This window comes from Ipomoea nil, unplaced genomic scaffold, assembly GCF_001879475.1.
Source record: "Ipomoea nil cultivar Tokyo-kokei standard unplaced genomic scaffold, Asagao_1.1 scaffold1834, whole genome shotgun sequence".
Taxonomy (NCBI): Eukaryota; Viridiplantae; Streptophyta; class Magnoliopsida; order Solanales; family Convolvulaceae; genus Ipomoea; species Ipomoea nil.
The window spans coordinates 5,050,447-5,069,679 of record NW_017618262.1 but is presented as its reverse complement, the minus strand read 5'-3'; the positions used below and the strand labels follow the sequence as shown (position 1 = coordinate 5,069,679).

Genomic DNA, 19,233 nt, shown 5'->3' with positions numbered 1-19,233 from the left:
TGGTCAACCACATCAACATAGAAGATGCCTATCGCCAAAGGTCTGTTCCAAATTCTGGTAATTTAAAAGCTAACATAGTTGAATCCAGTACTGTTAAAAGTGATAGGTCCAAAACTGGGAATGGTGGACAAAACAAAGGCTGGAAAAGGGGATTCAAAGTGAACAATGGCAACAAGTTCAAGAACAATAAGAACCAGAAACAAGGCAAAGCAGGAGCCTGCTACGTCTGTGGCAAACTTGGGCATCGTGCAGCTCAATACTATCACCGGAAGGGGGAAAACAACCAGAGGTCCATTCAACATGAAAACAAGCAGCAAGCAAACCTAGTGGAAGAGACTGAAGTTGTAGCAGCGGTTAAGACGCTGGAAGCAAACGTAGTGACCGGTACCGAAGAATGGATCATTGACACTTGATATATATAGTATATACGGGTTAAAGTATGTATACGGACAAGGGCTGAAGCTCGGGTTCCTAACAGTGGGTCGGGAAGCTCCAGTTCAACCTAATGCCAAAAATCCCCTCTCAGATGCATTTAATGCGCCTTATATAGAGGGAAAAAGGAGGAACTCGGGTTTTCGGCATAGCTGGCACGTGGCGGGCATGCACCGGCTACGGGCGGGGCCAGATGCCTGGTCGCCACGTGGCGATTAAAGCCTGAGACCTCCAGATGCTTTGGGCTTACAGCCCGATCGGGTCCGACCGACGAGTCCGAGGGAATCGGTCTGTCCCTTAGCGATCATGTTCTATACAAGGGGCACGGTCGGGACGGCCGCCTCCAGGACGGTCGGTTGGCCAACAGCTAGACCGGTCGGGCGGTGGCTCGAGGGTGTTGAAGGACGGACGGCCCGATCGTTAGCTTTGGGATACGTGGCGCTCGGTCGCTCACCGGCCCGGTCGTCACCGGCCGTATGGCACGCCTACCGGGGATATATCCCTACCAACACTGGAGCAACTCGCCATTTCTGCGCGAGTAGGATAATGTTTAAAGGGTTCCAAGCCTTCACTCAAGGACAATGAGAGCAAGTCTATATGGGAAACGATAGTACTGCTGAGGTAAGAGGTGTAGGAACCGTAGAGATAAAACTCAATTCCACAAAGTATCTGTTTTTGTCTAATGTGTTGTATGTCCCCACCCTACGAAGAAATTTGATCTTGGGACCTTTGTTGGTAAGGGCCGAGATCAAACTTGTGTTTGAGTCTGAGCGTATGATCATGACTCGTAGGGAGGAGTATTTAGGGAAAACTTACTTACGTGGGGGCGGTCCGCTATAGTATTTTTCAAAATTAAAATATAATTGAAAATTTAACGTCTCACCAATACGGGATAGAATCTATCAAATTTGGCCATAGATTGCCATAACTGTTTGACTTCGGTTCACTTCCCGCACTGTCTCCATGCCAAGAACTAACGGTCAAATACACTCTGACACTCGAGAAATAACAGCATTTGACCGTTCCTTTCATGCCTTGTCTGAACCCTACACGGAGCTCATCGGAAAATATACTGACGGACGAGCTCTGAGATTAGGCAAAGTGTTACACGCGCACCTCATCATCAATGGGTTGGCTCGTCGAACCCACTTTGCCTCCAAGTTAATTGCTTTCTACGCAGAATGCAAGCAATTAGCCGGTGCACGTAAACTGTTCGACGGAATTCCAAAAACAAATGTCCGTCGTTGGATTGTCTTGGCTGGGGCCTATTCTCGGAATGGGGTTTATGAGGAAGCTATGGCCTTGTTTAATGAAATGCAGAAGGAAGGAAAACGTCCAAATAAATTTGTTCTTCCCAGTATCTTGAAAGCCTGTGGACATCTCTCTGATCAAAGAACTGGAGAGACATTGCATGCTGTGGTTCTGAGAAATGAGTTCGAGTTTGATGCATATGTGGTTAGTGCACTAATCGATATGTACTCGAAATGTGGGAAAGTTGAAAAGGCGAAAAGGGTGTTCGATGGCATGGTCAAGAAAGATTTGGTGGCCCTGAATGCTATGGTCTCAGGGTTTGTTCAGCATAAGTCTGAAAGAGAAGCTCTGAGTTTGATTCAGGAAATGAAGCCACTAGGCTTGAAGCCTGACGTGGTGACATATAATACATTGATTGCGGGATTTTCACAGGCAGATGACAGGACTATGGTGTCCAAAATTTTCAGATTTATGCGTGATGAAGGGGTAGAGCCTGATGTAGTATCTTGGACTTCTGTCGTTTCTGGTCTTGTGCAGAATTTCCACAACAATGAAGCTTTCGATACTTTTAAACAGATGTTGAATGTCGGGTTGTGTCCAAGCTCTGCTACAATTAGTAGTTTGTTGCCTGCTTGTTCAACATTGGCAGATTTGGTGTGTGGGAAGGAGATACATGGTTATGCAGTAGCCATGGGAATTGAAAAAGATGTGTTTGTAAGGAGTGCTCTCATAGATATGTATGCAAAATGTGGGTTTATATATGAAGCGAGGAAATTATTCTATAACATGGCTGAGAGGAACACCGCTACCTGGAATTCAATGATTTTTGGGTATGCAAATCATGGATATTGCAATGAAGCTATTGAACTTTTTGACAAAATGGCGAGAGAGGAGGAGAGAAAACTGGACCACTTGACTTTCACCGCGGCTCTCACTGCTTGTAGTCATGCCGGGATGGTCGAGTATGGAGAAAGTATTTTCACGATGATGCAGGAAAAATATGGAATCGAACCGAGGTTAGAGCATTATGCCTGTATGGTGGATCTGCTAGGAAGAGCGGGGAAGCTCAACAAGGCCTATGATTTTGTTCTAAATATGCCAATTGAGCCGGATTTGTTTGTGTGGGGAGCATTGCTAGGGGCATGCAGGCAGCATGGAAACGTGGATCTAGCAGAGGTAGCAGCTAAAGAATTGGCTAAACTCGAGCCCGATAGTGCAGGAAGTGGCGTGTTGTTATCAAGTTTATATGCTGATGCTAGTAGATGGGGAAACGTCGCCAAGATGAAAATGTCGATAAAGAAGAGGAAGCTGAAAAAGTTTCCCGGCTGTAGTTGGGTAGAAATTGCATAATCTGCACCATGGTTGCATCACATGTGAACTATTTTTAGCAGCAATTGAGGTGGCAGTAATTAAGAATGCTATTATGTCTGTTAATTGAAGCATGTGCTCCATCTCAACTAAAAATCTAAGCTGATAGTTGGATTGCACATTAATGGCTATATGTTCAACACTGTTAGTCTAGGTAGCATTCGGTCCAGAAATTAGTACTCCTACGTTTTATACATCTGCAGATGGTGTCTTCTACTTATTTTGATTTTGCTGAATTGATCACTGCAAGTTAGTATTGGGATACAAGATCAAGTCTTGCATAAAGCACACTGAAATGAAGAAATATACATAATACACTAACGAGAGGGTACATTGAAGCCCACAGCCGCTACTGGGAAGATACGCTGTGAGTCACTTGTCACCTTAATTTACAAAGAATTACAATGAGGTAAATTAGCCTAAGTTGCTCAAAGCTGACCAATTCAAATCAAGAAAGTCAATAGACAGTTCCTACAAGGAGTCAAATTTAGAATCTTTTAATTACTAAGTTAATTCTTCCAAAAGGCTGAACCCCAACTCTAAGGGCCCCCCACACCCCGACCCGATAGAGCATTTAAGAGGATGTAAATCATGGTAACTCAACTGAACATGAAAAATTACCAAGTTAATTGTCTGACCAATTTGATTACCAAGCTCAAAACATTGTGAGGCGCTTCATACACGATAAAAATTTAAAAATTAAATGGTTACACACAAATATATTTATTAAGACCGACTAATGTAGTCCTGTCACGTCAAGTAATAAATATCTTTCATAATTTATTAAAAAGTAGATTAAACAATGAGAAATAGTCCAAGATTAGGAGAGGTATTTGGTAGCTAGCATGAAATTGAGGGAGTTGTGGGATGCTTTTCACGCATGTTGCACAACATATGCTCCCAAAGTCTCAAATGCAATCAAAGGCCTTATTGCATACTAACAACAATAATAATAATAATAGTTGCCCTTTGAGAGTGGGCATGGAACGTAACATCCATCTCTCCTTTCTCATCTGTCGGCCACAACACAACATATGTACACCTTGGACATCATTGTAAGCCAGCTTTGAGGATACTATCTATACTATGCAAAGGTGAAGAGAAAGAAAGAAAGAAAGAAAAACAAAAACAAAAACATGGGACCATCATGATTAATGATGCTCTCTTTCCTTGGTCTCCTATGGCTGCTCACTGCTGACCGGCTGACCCCCCTCTTGCTCCATCACTAATTACCATGCCACTTAATTGCTTAATCTTGGGAATTAATTGCATATTATTGCTTAATTAACCATTCTTCTTATGCTTATACTTCTACAATTTTAGCAATAATTAGACATTAAATGCCTCCATCAATATATGCCTTACTCTACGTACATATTGTTTCAAGTTTGACTTTATTTATTTTAGATAATAAAAAAATTCACAATTAATATCTGAGAGTTATGGCAAGTAAATCTTAGTACATTCTAATAACCTGCAAACCACACAGTACGTAATTACGTATAGTAGAGGTAAATCACACTAAGAAGATCTTGTGTGACGAGTTCGACCAAGAGAGTGTTGACAATAATCATACTTGTGACCTTTAGGTACTTTTACTTCATTTGTTTAGGTATTTTTATTTTTTATTTTGAAGATTTAAGTGGTATTCTTAGTTGCTCATTCAAAAAAAAAAAAGAAAAAATGGACTACAATTTTTATTCGTTTCTTTCTCTTTTATCAATAACATAGGACGGGAGTTTTACTTTCTGAAATTCATGTTTTTTTTCCCATTATTTTGTGCGATAATATGTTGTGAGAATTGCAGCTCGAATGGCCAAGACCAAAATTAAATTGGTTAGTCTCAGCTCATTTGGTGAGATATAAACAAAAAAAAATTGGTAAATTTGAATGGTTTTTATTTTAGCATGCTTTTAAAACAAGTCAATGAGAGATTATGAGCTAGGTAATAATGATTTATGCGGACTATAAATTTAACTTAATCAAAATTATTATTATTTTTACTTAATATCATACTTTATTTGTTTAATAATTAATACAAATTGTCAAAATTTAATAGCAGGTGAAACACAGATTGACCATTTAAATAACTCCTATTTTAGCTATATATTTTCTTCTCTAACTAAATATAACTCATAATCAATTTAGATTAATTATTTTTTAAAAAAAAAACTTTTAAAATTCTATAATTTTTTTTGAAAAGTTAAAATTCTATAATTTGAATACCGGCTTGTATAGTACTTTCATTATCTCGAAAAGATTATCTAAAATGCATTTTTATTGGTGAATAAAGTTTATTTTGACTAATGTTGGGGAAAAAATATTTTTTTAAATTGTAAATTATATTATTTAATTAGTTTTTTTTTTTTTTGAAAGCTACTGGCTCTATTACATTGTAGTATCTGTTCGCCTCCACTGAGGCTTGAACTCATAATCTTCCAAATGAAAGTCCAACCCGAATACCATTAAACCACATAGTCCTGGTATATTATTTAATAAGTTAACAATTAAGAATTAAAATATACAGTAACAAATAAGAGAAATTAATGGGGAGTAACAGTGTGGAATCCATAAACGGCGACTGAATTGGGTCATGTTTTTAAACTCGGCGTTCCCAGTTTGCCTTAACGGTTCGTCATCTGGTCAACGTCTTCCAGCCCGCGTGTCACCAGCCGGCTTTGCCTCCAAAAATGCAAGCTGTCAAAACTACCGCGTCTAACGCCGTTAGATTTCCGTTGCCACTTGCAGCAGAATAGTACTACTACCTGATGGACAAATGATTTCGTCACTATAAGCCCTCGAAGTACACATTATTTACCCCTACACATTTATTTTCACCCCATTTTTAGATTTTTCATTGCAGCAAAATGTTTTTAAAATTCTCTACATATTACCTTTTAAATGTTTTTAATTCTCTGCTAACAGTGCCGCTTACGTTGTGGCTAGGGAGGCCTATCCAGGGACAGGTTATGGGGAGTGATTTGATAACCCACCTTCATTTTTTGTAAGCACTTTGATTCAAGATTTAATGCATTAAGTTGTTTGCTTCAAAAAACATTACCTTTAAAAAAAAAAATTCATAAAATATAGATCAATAAGAGAGTTTTTTGCATAGAGTACAATTACATGTGATTTTATAGGAACAAAAGTGAACAATATTATTAGAATGTTTGACTTTCTCATTACTTTGTATGCTCACATTAAAATGTTATGACAATTATATTATATTTTCTCTGTTATATTTTACATGTTATGTTTAATATTCACTAATAAAAAAATTATTTCTTCTTCACTTATTTTTTGTAAGGACTATGCTAGAGACATCTAAAATTAACGCTTCCTAGCATGTCATATTTTTATTAGATACGTAGATTTATTATTAATCCAGGATGTGACTAGTCAAGTAATTCATGAAAATAAATATTTTTTTAGGAACGACTAATAAGGAGTAGTAATGATAAAGGTAAGAAGCATTTCCTTTATTAGTAATTTTTAAATTTAATTTTTATTGTGAATTGAGATGTTTTCTTGCACAAAATGAAAAAAAAGACAATAATATATGAGAGAAAGAGATTGTACTACTATTTAGACTATCTACCATAATGAGTCAATGACCTTGTGGTCTAGTGGCACGAAATAACTCTTTTAAATGAGATGGCATGAGTTTGAGCCTGGGTGGGGGCGATATTAACTCCAAAATTACCCCAAAGGTAGACTCCTAAACTTTACCCCAAAGATCAATTAGCCCCCTAAACTTTACAAAAATGTCAAATTGGATCAATGAAGCCCAAAAACCGATAATAAATGACATTTTATTACAGGTCATTTCAATTCCGGCGACCAGCAAAAAAATCCGGTCATCTTCCACTGAAGAAGACGATCGGACGGCCGCCTTCTCCAATGGAGAAGAACGGCAGGTCATTTCAATTCCGGCGACCAGCAAAAAAATCCGGTCATCTTCCACTGAAGAAGACGATCGGACGGCCGCCTTCTCCAATGGAGAAGAACGGCGATCTGTCCGTCTTCTCCCGATGACCGGATTTTGTCGCTGGTGACAAGATTTTTTCATCGGTGGTCGGAATTTCTCGCCAGTGGCCGGAATCTGTCGCCAGAATTAAAATGATCTGTAATAACATGTCATTTATCAATTGTTGGGCTTCATTGACCCAATTTGAGATGTTTGAGGGTTTAATTGCACTTTTGTAAAGTTTAGAGGGCTAATTCACCTTTGAGGTAAATTTTAGGGGCATATTTGACCATTTTCTCAAGTTTAAAAGATATCTATTTATAATCACTTTATGGGGATCAAACATATAACATTTTATTTGAGAGAGTCACTTCATGCCACTAGACTACAAGGTTATTGGCGGTATATATTAATGTTAAACCAAAAAAAAAGTCAAGTTAAATGTCATTAATGGAACCAAATATCTAAAATGGGATGGAGGAAATAGTTATTTTATACAGTATCTATTAATAATCTCTTGTAAATTGATGGATTTTATTACTAATTGTAAAATGAGAAGAATTTGGTCAAAAAAATCTTTGTGATTTCACATTAAAAAAAAAAAAAAAAGGCAAAATATCATACTGGGAGATATAAATAAAGTAATAAAAACTCATTTATTGGCTTAATTTGGGAAAAAAAGTGAAAAAGGAAAAAGAGTAATTGAACCTAATACTAAATTGTCAAAAATGGAATGAAAATTACGTTTGTTTACAATATACTAAGAACGCGTGGACCACACGCCATCAGAAGCGAACGCTCCATCGGCATTATTATGGCCCACGCGTCTTCGTCTTTATAATCCCTCTCTTCTTTTCACATGGTTCAATACCAGCTGTTTCCTCATTTTAGCTTTCAGATTCATCTCTACAGCGCCACCGTTTCTGCGTATCTGGTCATTTTTTCCGGCGAGTCAAAGCGGCTTTGTTGAGCGGTTGAGGATTAGATCTCTGTGCTGGAGAAGCCGATCGGATCGGGGTTTAGATGTCGTCGTACTGGTGTTACCGGTGTACGAGGTTCGTCAGGGTGTTGGCCGACAACAGCGTGGTGTGTCCTCACTGCGATAGTGGATTCATCGAAGCGGTGGAGTCGGCGCCGGCCTCGCCGGAAGCTCGCACGCGGTTTCCGATGTGGAGTGATAGATCCGACGCCGATCGGACTGGGAACTTAGGGCTCAGACGGAGCCGGCGCAACCGGGGGGACAGATCTCCGTTTAATCCGGTCATCGTTCTGCGTAATCCAGCGGAGGCGGGCTTGGACGAGGGCGGAAATGGGGGAGAACGGAGCTACGAGCTGTATTACGATGATGGAGAAGGGTCGGGGCTCCGGCCGCTGCCACCGACTATGTCGGAGTTTTTGATGGGGTCAGGGTTTGACCGATTGCTGGACCAGCTGGCGCAGATTGAGATAAACGGGTTTGGGCGACCCGAGAACCCGCCAGCGTCAAAGTCCGCAATCGAGTCGATGCCAACCATCCAGATCGCCTCCACCCACATAAACTCCGATTCACACTGCGCCGTTTGCAAAGAAGCCTTCGTTCTCGGCGCAGAAGCTCGCGAAATGCCGTGTAAGCACATATACCATTCCGATTGCATTATGCCATGGCTGTCTCTTCGGAACTCCTGCCCCGTCTGCCGCCACGAGCTGCCCGCAGAGTCTACTGACGATCAGAATTCCGAGCATTCCAACCACTCACGAAACGAAGAAGAAGCAATCGGCTTAACCATCTGGAGATTGCCCGGAGGAGGGTTCGCGGTGGGAAGATTTTCCGGAGGGAGAAGAGGCGCAGAAAGAGAGCTTCCAGTAGTATATACCGAAATGGATGGCGGATTTAACAATGGTGTTCCCAGAAGAATAGCTTGGAGGTCGAGGAGAAGAAACAGGCGCCGAGATGGCCATGGAATCACTCGAATTTTCACTAATTTCATGTCTATTTTCCGGAGATTCAGATCGTCTCCTCAGTCAATCTCAATAAACTCCAGTAGCTCTGACTCATCCATGTCGGAATCATCTATTTCTCGTAGTCGCAGCGTTTCAGCTTCATCAGTCTTCAGTAGATACTTGCGGAGGAGCAGCAGAAACTGGGTTCCGGAAGAGCCCAATGGAATTTCCAGATGGTAATACAAAATTTTTGGTACTAGAAAAGATGCATAACTGTAGAATGTTGCAGCCTTTTTCAATCTGTAGATAGACCAAGCAATGCTCTGGATTCTTGAAGCTGAAATTCCCAGAAAAAAAAAGTGGGCAAATCTTTCATTATTTGCTGTAATTGAACCACACACCATGAAGCTGAGTCTTCTCTAGGAGAAACCCAAGAAGGCTCACAATCACAGAAACAGCTTTTGCCATTGCTTTGAATCAATTTGTTAATTTCTTGTTCTGTAATTCTTTTCCAGAGCTGATTATAAATTATAAGAACCCATTCTATACATAGCAACAACATTGTCAATGTTTGAATCATGTGTTATGATATGATGATGCTGAATTGTGTGGATGTGACAACATTACCTGATATGGGGCAACAACTTATCTAACATGTTTAGTGTTCATTAATCTTCTGCAAAAGTGGCAAGGTTTCTTGAGGTTGCTGAAGACAGTGTCTTAGGATACCCTACCCTGCTCTTCAAAGCCTGGGATACTAAAAAAAAAAGCACTTTTTTTTGTAAAATGATGAGCTTTTGTCCTAGTATTCTTCTTTGCCATGAATGGGCATCCATGTTTTTGCCTGGGTGGATGGCACTTAATTTCAAAGATATACTGTCTTTTTGCCAAGTAAAGTTACTAACTTTAGCATGAAAGGATGTGCCTTTGGTTGAAGAATCAGGTTGCAATTCATAACTCCATTGACGCTCCGGAACAGTATGTATGTATCCTACCCTTTACTTGTCTCATCCTTTTCTCTCCTTTTTGCCAATAATTTGCTTTTCCCAACATTAATGTCCAGCACCCTATGCTCCTACTTCACCAATTTTAAGTATGTTGTGACCTTGGTTCACCAAATCTCTGCTACTCATGCATTGTTGATATCTGTGCCACTCTGCTGCCTTTTGGTTTTGGCGTCACAAATCTCTCCCCTTTCTAGATTTTTTTTTTTTTTGAAACAAATCTCTCCCCTTTCTAGATGTGTTTCCCAAAACTTTCTAAGGTGCCATCCTACCTTGCTGGGTAAATTAAGGTGACTCAGCCTCCCAATAAGTGGGAGACCAAGTGCCTGGTGCCCACAAGAAACCTAGTGCCTGGTGCCCACAAAGAGCCCAGTGTTTGGTGCTCACAAGGACCCTACCACATTGGCGTAATCACCACGCTACTACGCTGACCACCACATTGGTTACACCACCACGCTGTAGCTGCTCGTCTCGTTCTTGTGTTCCTGTCCACAATTTACCATTCAAAAATTAATTGAAATGCCTGCGTAGGTAGTAGAGCTGTCAATACGGGTTGACGGGTCAAGTCGGGCCAAAAAAAAGCCCATTCCTTGGCATGTTGCTTTTTTCGAAACCCACACCCTACCTAAGTAGGGGCGGGGCGGGCTGGCAAGCAAAGCCCGTTATGACGGCTTTAGTGGGTAGGTGTCATCCTACGCATACCATGTATAGGTATACTATACGAGTGATTGTACCAATTGTACTTGGTACAACCGTGTTGATATACATATACTTGATAGTGCAAAAAGTTATGCATAGGTATACTATACGAGTGATTGTACCAATTGTACTTGGTACAACCGTGTTGATATACATATACTTGATAGTGCAAAAAGTATCAGTGTTGATTAACATTGTAAATTTTCATGGGAAACGCATGGGAAAACAAGGAGGATATTGTAGAAGAATGATTCCTGGTAGCTTGTTCTTGTTTATGGAATATCCATGTGTTTCCTCTAGAGATGATGCTATCAAGAATGGGGGAAATTTGATCATGAGATGCTGGGAAGATTCTTCCCAGTTGCCTGCACGTTGTTGTGCCCTTTGGTTTGACTTGGTAAATTTCTTTGAAGGTTCCCATCCCAAGTAACAATGGTTGTCGAAATTGCTAGGAAAAGGAAACAAATTTGTGCATCTATTTGTTGACTTCAATTTCTATTGATCAGTTCATTGTAATCCTTGAATCAAGATGGTTGGTGTGCATAAAAATTGACTCTAGTTTTGTTCTCTTGTGCTATCATCCTTCTAGATCAAATCAACTCGGAACCTCAATTACAAGTGAATTTAGCCATGAGGATGCGTTGAGTTAGTTACAATTGTCTTATATTAACGCTCGCTGATTAAATTTAATCATGAGAAGAATTGTCGCTAGATACGCACCTCCATCATATCAAGTCTCATCCTAGCTTATAAATGCAACTTAAATGTATTAAAAATGGCTCAGAACTTTAATCAATTAGATACATAATATTTATCTGGTCCAACCCGATCAAGAACCTTTACTTTCCTTATTAAATTGTCATTTAACTTTCCTTACTTCAATTTATACTTATCTTACGGTTTATGTTGGGATGGTGAATAAATAAACAAGCTAACACGAAAATTTTGAATCAAGTACCCTAAAAGCATCCTTATCAGTGCGGAGAATGTAAGAGTGATTAGGGAAAAGGTGGGAGGGGAGAGAAAAAAAGAAAAAAAAAAGGGAAAATTGAATTTAAAAAAAAAAAAATTACTTTATGGTTGTCAGGCGCGCGCTTGAGCGTGCAGTGCACGCACCCGCTGGGCGCAATGGTGACAACCACGCATGGCTGTCACTATTGGTGTAAATATTGGTGGATCCCACCAATTCTGAATTATTCCAATCCCTTGCAAGAGAATTCTTTTTTAATTATTCCCTTCTCACACTAGCTTTGCTCCTTGTTTGGGAAGAATTCATTCTGAAAAATTTGAAATAATCCACTATAGTGGATGCTCTAAGGCATTGGCCTAGACGTGTAGTAGATAAGTTGCAAGGTGAGGTTTGATTCCTACCACAAATATTTAGGGTTTGTGTTGGGTTTTTTTTTGTGTGCACAAATGCACATTTTGGTGTGAGAAAATTTCATTATGAATTATATTTGATTCTTGACTATTAAATTTTTTTTAATTAGGTGCATAACTATGTAATTTGTATCACATTTGGTCTTGCTGTTCAATTTCTCAGCCAACTATTACCGAAAGTATTCCTTTTGGAAGGAACACTACATTTGCTTCTTTTGGAATGAGCACTTTTAGTAGTAGTTGGAAAGAAAATCAAACATAGAACCAAATGTCATACAAATTACATAGTTATGTACCTAATTAGAAAATTTTAATCATCAATAATCAAATGTGATTCATATATAATAATTAGGGGACTAGAAATAAAATTTGTTCTTTTGATATTTAATTTTGAAACTAAATTGACCCGATTTATTTTCTCTTGATGCAGGATCTTGGATTCAAGGTAGTATAATTCGGCAAAGCCAGAAACGTATGTATATATGTGTATATATCGAATCAAGCAAGAAAGTGATAAAGGGGGTGTCAGCTAACATGCAATTAATTAATGTGAAATTTGTAGTAAAGACGAATTTAAGGCCTGAGAGTACGTATAATTAGGGAAGTTAAAATATTAACAAATTATTGGAAAACGGAAATAATAATATAAAAAATAGATACGGATTTTTGTAGTGTTGTTGAGACTGAGAGTAGTGGAGAAGTGGTTGATAAAGTTAATGCCAGCTACATTATTATTATTATTATTATTATTATTATTATTATTATTATTATTACAATATTTGATTCGATGGAATTAAGGGTGTTCTGTAGTGCAATTACCTCATAATCTCATGGACAGTGTTGTGTGGTTTGATGTACAGTAGTGTGATATATGATGTTTGTTTGCTTTGCTTTTGCAATGTGATAACTGATAAGACAAACCAACCACATTATTCCCAACTGCGGGCGTATTATTCTTTTTGATTGAGTTTATTGCAATTGATTATATCACTGATTACGTCTCAATCCCCAATTAAAAATATTAATGATTAATATTACGTTTTTGCCTTTGGGGGGAGAAAAATATTAATGATTAAGATTTGTTCATCAGCATTTAAGAGTGTTACAAGCTGAGCCATTTCAAGTATTTGGCAAGCCCACTGGGTTTAATTGGTCCAAGTTTGTTAGGCATCCTTAGCAACATAACTTTAGAAGTCCATAGTTGGTGATGACAAATTATGCTGTGAAATTGTGTCTACCCTGCAAGGTGAACATGGTTCCAAAACTGTCATAATTATGAATATAGAATTCAAAAATTATGAACAAAAAGTTCTATAATTATGAACATAGAGTTCTGTAATTGTGAATATAGAGTTCAATAATTGTGAATATGAAGTTAAAAAATTATGAATATAGAGTAGAGTTCAATAATTATGAACATAAAGTTCTATAATTGTGAATATAGAGTTCAATAATTGTGAATATGAAGTTCAAAAAAAATTATGTACATAGAGTTTTATAATTATGAACATAAAATTCAGTAATTATGAACATATATAGAACTTTGTCCACACTACAATGTAATAGAGCTAGTAGCATTCAAAAAAAAAAAAAAAAAATAGAACTTTGTCCACCTTGCAAGGTGGACATGGTTACACGACATAACAATAAGTTTGTGATTATAATTTTTTGAATTCTATGGAAATCGTAATAAATAGTAGCTCTTTACACCAATTTCTCCAATTGTAGTACTATTCTTCTCCTTCCAAAAGATTGAATCCCAACTTCAAAGGCCTCTCACACCCCGACCCAACAAAGTATTTGAGAGGATATAAATCATGGTGACTCAGTGACTCATCAAACATGACCAAATGTCATTACTCTATCGAATAATCTAGCATATAATTGTAATTAGTTCTAATCTCACAAACACTTATTAAAGATTTTGCTTGATAGTTGTTAGTTGTTAACTGATTGTGTTAATTAGAAGGTATAAATAGTTGATAACATTAGCTGATTGTAGAAAAGTGTTTGGTAAATTAGCCGTTAGTTGTTAGCTGTTTGGTATAATTTATTTTCTCAAAAAGTTAATTGAAAAAGTTGTTTGGATTAACTTTTTGAATTTTAGCCTTTTGGAGTTACAAAAAGCTAATTAACCAAACATTTATATTAATATTTTAACTAAATCAAATAATTAATAGTGGTCAAATAAGCCAAAATCGACTTATAGCCCAATTTTTTTTACCAAACATGGCCAATATTAGCAGACTCATATTTCTCTATTCTCATAAACACTTACTCAAGATATTTACTATTTTCACTGCTAGCTAGATTCAAGAATATATATATATATATATATATATATATATATATATATATATATATATATATATATTGCATAAAAAAAGAAATTTTTTAATCAAGCAAAATAAATATCATGGCCCAAAAAAAAAAAAAATCATAAAACAAACTTAGGCCTAAAGGAAAGACAACAAATTATGCTGTGGAAGTGTGGAACCGAGCAAGGTGGACACGGTTCCAAAATTGTCATAATTGTGAATATAGCGTTATGAACATAGATTTCTATAATTATGAATATAGAGTTCAATAATTGTGAATATTAAGTTAAAAACTTATGAACATAGAGTTTTATAATTATGAACATAGAGTTTTGTAATTGTGAATATAGAGTTCAATAATTGTGAATATGAAGTTCAAAAATTATGAACATAAAGTTTTATAATTATGAACATAGAATTCAGTAATTATAAAATAGAATCGTGTCCACCTTGCAAGGTGGACACGATTCCACGACATAACAGTTGAGGAAAGACTCGTACTAAACTAAAGAATAAATAATAAAAGAATAGACCCAAGCGCACAAAGAAAGAGGTCGGGGCCTAAAGAATGAAAACAACTAAAATAAAGAACCAAGGTCCAAACCTAAATAATGAAATATTCTAAATAATAAATGCAGAAATGCAGGTGCAGATCCTCTAATAAGCCCAAGCCTTCCAGTCAGCAATACTCGAAAATTCGACAGCACAACGGCAGAACATAGACATATCAACCCTACTAGCTAGAACAACCAACAAAACATATATCACGCGAGGCACACAGGCTGCCATAAAGGAAGTAAGGGACTCAAGCTCCCATTGAAAATTGGCACAAGAATAACAAACAATGAACAAGATGGCACGCAGGCCACAAACAAACCAGTATCCACATGATATGGCACACTGGCCCAAAAGAACATGGCACACATGCTTCATCAACAACACGACAAATTGTTGTGTGGACCATGAATATCAGGTACATTTTTAATATATTGAAAGTACATTATTTGTTTATTGGAGGTACATTATTTGATAAGTAAGTAAGTATATATATATATATATATATATATATATATATATATATATATATATATATATATATATATTTATATATATATATATATTTAGTATATTAAAAATATATTTTTTATTTATAAATTATATAGTCGTATGAGCTGAGTCATGGTCCGTGTAATAATGATTGTAACAACACCATCAGAATAACCAGCACCAACCAAGCATAGCAATATGAATCCTAACGAGATGTCCGCATGGGTAGCTCAACTGGTCATAGAGGTGAAATTTTGGAAGAATGACCAGGGATCGAGTCTCACCAGCGACAGTGTGGAAGCAACCTCTCAAAGTGAGGGGGGCTCCTTGTGTGCAGTGAGCACCGGTCTAGCATCTGTGATTAATGTTCAGTTGAGTCACCATGATTTACAACCTCCCACCGCTCTATCGGACCCTTAGAGTTGGGATTCAGCCTTTTGGAAGAATGAATCCTAACGAGATTAGCTACTATTTATTTATATATTGATTCGGTTATAATAATTTTAGTTGAATCGGTTTTAATATTGTTTAATATATGGTGATGTCAATTCACACTACCCAACTACATATAACTCCGCCCCGAGTAAGCGAGTAAGATTTTGATAAGTTATTATAAGCCAGCTCTGCAATCTCAAGATAATGGAGTTGAATTGATAGCCTGTGAAATGTGAATTGATGCAATGCGTGCTTACTATTTGTACACACTAAGGAGTATTTGGTTCATATCTTTACACATTAGGAATGAAAATCAAAAGTATGGTTAGTATTTGGTTGAGAACTTTTTAAAATATGTAACTATGAAATTTGATTATTTTTTTAATTAAAATTTTATTCCCTAATTTCAAACGGGTATCGTTCTATCTTATTAGTAATCTGAATTTTAAATTTGGATTAATGCTTTTAGATTTATATTTTGATTTTTTTTTGTTCATATTAGTGCTTTGGATCATAATAATATTAGGACCAATTGTCTTAATTTTTTATTTTTTATATTTTTAAAACATTTATTTTCATTATAGGGTCATACATAACCAATCAAACATCAATATTAGTAATCATTTCAATTTCACCCTAATATCAAACATGCAAAATACTTTCACCAAAATTAATTACCGTTACCAAATATTTGATTCACATTCCAATTCTGATTCACTAAACATACCCTTACAGGGCGTATGGTTGAAGAGAATTTAAATTCTCTTCCCACTTAATTCCCACCTAATTCCAAAGGCCATAAAATTCCCTTGTTTGGTTGAAAGGAATTGCAATTCCATGGAATTGCAATTCCCCCATTTTTATGGAATTAAAATCCCATGTCCCCCAGGGATTTTAATTCCTGGGATTTTAGGAAGAAAAAAAGATAGTGATGAGTCAAAATTACTCCTTCCCTTTTTAACCTAAAATTAATGCCTAACAACAATGGATATTTTTGACTTTATACTACTTATTCCTTTTCAATTCCCATGTATACCAAACATTAGAATTGAAATTCCTAGTAATTTTATTCCGGTAAACCAAACACTTGAATTTAAATTCCTATTTTATTCTCAATAATTCATCTCCCGTTGAATTGCAATTCCTTTCTCACGTAAATCCCGCTCTTCAACCAAACGCCCTGTTAGAGTTCATTACATGAACTATATATCAATCTTTACTCTCTCACTTTTACTTCTTAACGTGACACAAGAGATGATAAATTATGGATTTCAAAAGATATGTCTAGAACTTTGGCAATAAAGTAGTATTTTCATTATTTTTAAATTTTTGTTTTTATACAACTCAGCAATTATGTAGCATGATTGTGGAGATGTCAACTCCTAATTAAACTGACGCACGTTAATTAGTTGTAGATAATGAACAGTACAATTGAACAATGATAATTATGGTTTTTTTTAATGTTTCTGTACAAAATCATGCTGTGTAGTACAATCTCGCGACAGTCAAACTTGTACTGCATGCAAATCCTATAGATACAGAACCTGAACAACACAGCGCTTCATAGTTCATAACCGCAATGGCCATTTTTGTAAGTCTCATCAATAAGTCAACTTTCTCGATCGCATTATTACTCTTCTTCTTCCTGTTCCTTCAGTTCTCCGGCATCGATGGCCACGGCGGTAGCGACCACTCGGACGACGACGACGACGACGACGGTGCCGCCGCCGTTGACCTTCGCGACAGAGGGTTGATCCTCGTGAAAATCTACTGTCTGATCATCCTTTTCGCTAGCACGTTCGTCGGCGGCGTCTCACCTTATTTCTACCGGTGGAACGAGAGCTTTCTGCTGCTGGGAACTCAGTTCGCCGGCGGGGTGTTTCTCGGCACGTCCCTCATGCATTTCTTGAGCGACGCGAATTCCACTTTCGCCGACCTGACGGAGAAGACGTACCCGTTCGCCTTCATGTTAGCCTCCGCGGGGTACCTCATCACCATGGCCGCTGACTGCGTGATACTGCTGGTGACAAACGGCGGCGGCGGCGGCGGAGAGGCTAAAGTGGAAGTTGAACATGGCGGCAGGGTAACCGCCGATGATCATCATGAACAACAGATGAACCCTTTTGCATATACGACGTCGTTGGGGGATACAGTACTTCTCATTCTAGCATTGTGTTTCCACTCCATCTTTGAGGGGATAGCCGTTGGAGTATCCGGTAAGTAACCACACTTATCCTTATCATAATACATACAATCATGCGTTTTAGGTTGTACTTAATTAGTGTAAATTATATTAATTGGTTGCACCATATCAATCATTACCTTAAAATTTCAGATTTTTCATTCAATCTTAATTTGTCTACCTCCATATAATTAAGTAGTATACCTTTTGGGTTGTATTGGATATGTGCAAATTGAAGTAATGCTAATCAACACCATAGTTCTATTTTTAGTAGTTGATCTCCGAATTGAACCTTTGTTTAAGCCCATATAACCATGCATGCCTTTAATTTTGAGTGGTAGGGTGATGCAAATAGGCCTAGGAGATGTTTGGTAAATGACTGTTAGTTGATATATAGTTGTTAGCTGATTGAGTTAGTTGGTTTACTAGTTGATAGCATTAGCTAATTGTAGAAGAGTGTTTGGTAAATTAGTTGTTAGCTGTTAGCTGTCAACTGATTACATACAAAATGACTGCCTCACAAAACTTATCGAAAATGCTACTTTGAGCAACTTTTTGAATTTTAGCATTTTGGAGCAATAAGTTGTTACAAAAAGCTAATTATTCAGACACTCATATTGATTGTTTAACCAAGTCAAACAGCTAATAGTGGTCAAATAAGTTAAATTGACTGATAAACTAACTATTTACCCAACAAGGCCATAATTATCGATCAATCTCAGATCGAATTGAACCTTTATCTAACTTTCAGGCACGAAGGGAGAAGCATGGAGGAACCTGTGGACGATTTCATTACACAAGATATTTGCAGCCATGGCAATGGGGATTGCACTTCTAAGGATGATTCCAAAGAGGCCATTCCTACTCACATGTGTTTACTCCTTCGCCTTCGCAATCTCGAGCCCTATTGGGGTAGGAATCGGAATCGCCATTGACGCCACCACCGAGGGTAAAGCAGCAGATTGGGTTTATGCCATCTCAATGGGATTTGCCTGTGGAGTTTTCATTTATGTTGCCATTAACCATCTCATAGCCAAAGGTTTTAAGCCCCACAATAAGTCCTACTTTGACACCCCACTTTTCAAGTTTCTTGCTGTCCTTCTTGGGGTTGGGGTTATAGCTGTTGTCATGATTTGGGATTAGTAGTATTCTTTACATTCCACAAGTGATGATATGATATGTCTTGTTTGTGAAAACTACCAATCAACTTCCTTCTTTGGATTCACTTTA

The 19,233-nt window shown here is 37.5% G+C and overlaps 3 protein-coding genes across 3 annotated transcripts; all 3 read left to right on the top strand.

The window, feature by feature from the left end:
- Window positions 1–1,332: 1,332 nt before the first annotated feature.
- On the top strand, window positions 1,333–3,122 carry LOC109192916 (pentatricopeptide repeat-containing protein At5g59600). The gene has a single exon (XM_019343631.1). The coding sequence runs from the start codon at window positions 1,396–1,398 to the stop codon at window positions 3,031–3,033; it is 1,638 nt and encodes a 545-aa protein (XP_019199176.1). The 5' UTR covers window positions 1,333–1,395; the 3' UTR covers window positions 3,034–3,122.
- Window positions 3,123–7,871: 4,749 nt separating this feature from the next.
- LOC109193104 (probable E3 ubiquitin-protein ligase RHC2A) lies at window positions 7,872–9,517 on the top strand. Its single transcript, XM_019343920.1, has one exon. It carries the CDS (start codon window positions 8,042–8,044, stop codon window positions 9,176–9,178), a length of 1,137 nt encoding a protein of 378 aa, XP_019199465.1. The 5' UTR covers window positions 7,872–8,041; the 3' UTR covers window positions 9,179–9,517.
- Window positions 9,518–17,373: 7,856 nt separating this feature from the next.
- Window positions 17,374–19,233, top strand: LOC109192783 (zinc transporter 2). Its single transcript, XM_019343488.1, has 2 exons — window positions 17,374–18,037; window positions 18,755–19,233. Exons 1-2 carry the CDS (start codon window positions 17,401–17,403, stop codon window positions 19,144–19,146), a joined length of 1,029 nt encoding a protein of 342 aa, XP_019199033.1. The 5' UTR covers window positions 17,374–17,400; the 3' UTR covers window positions 19,147–19,233.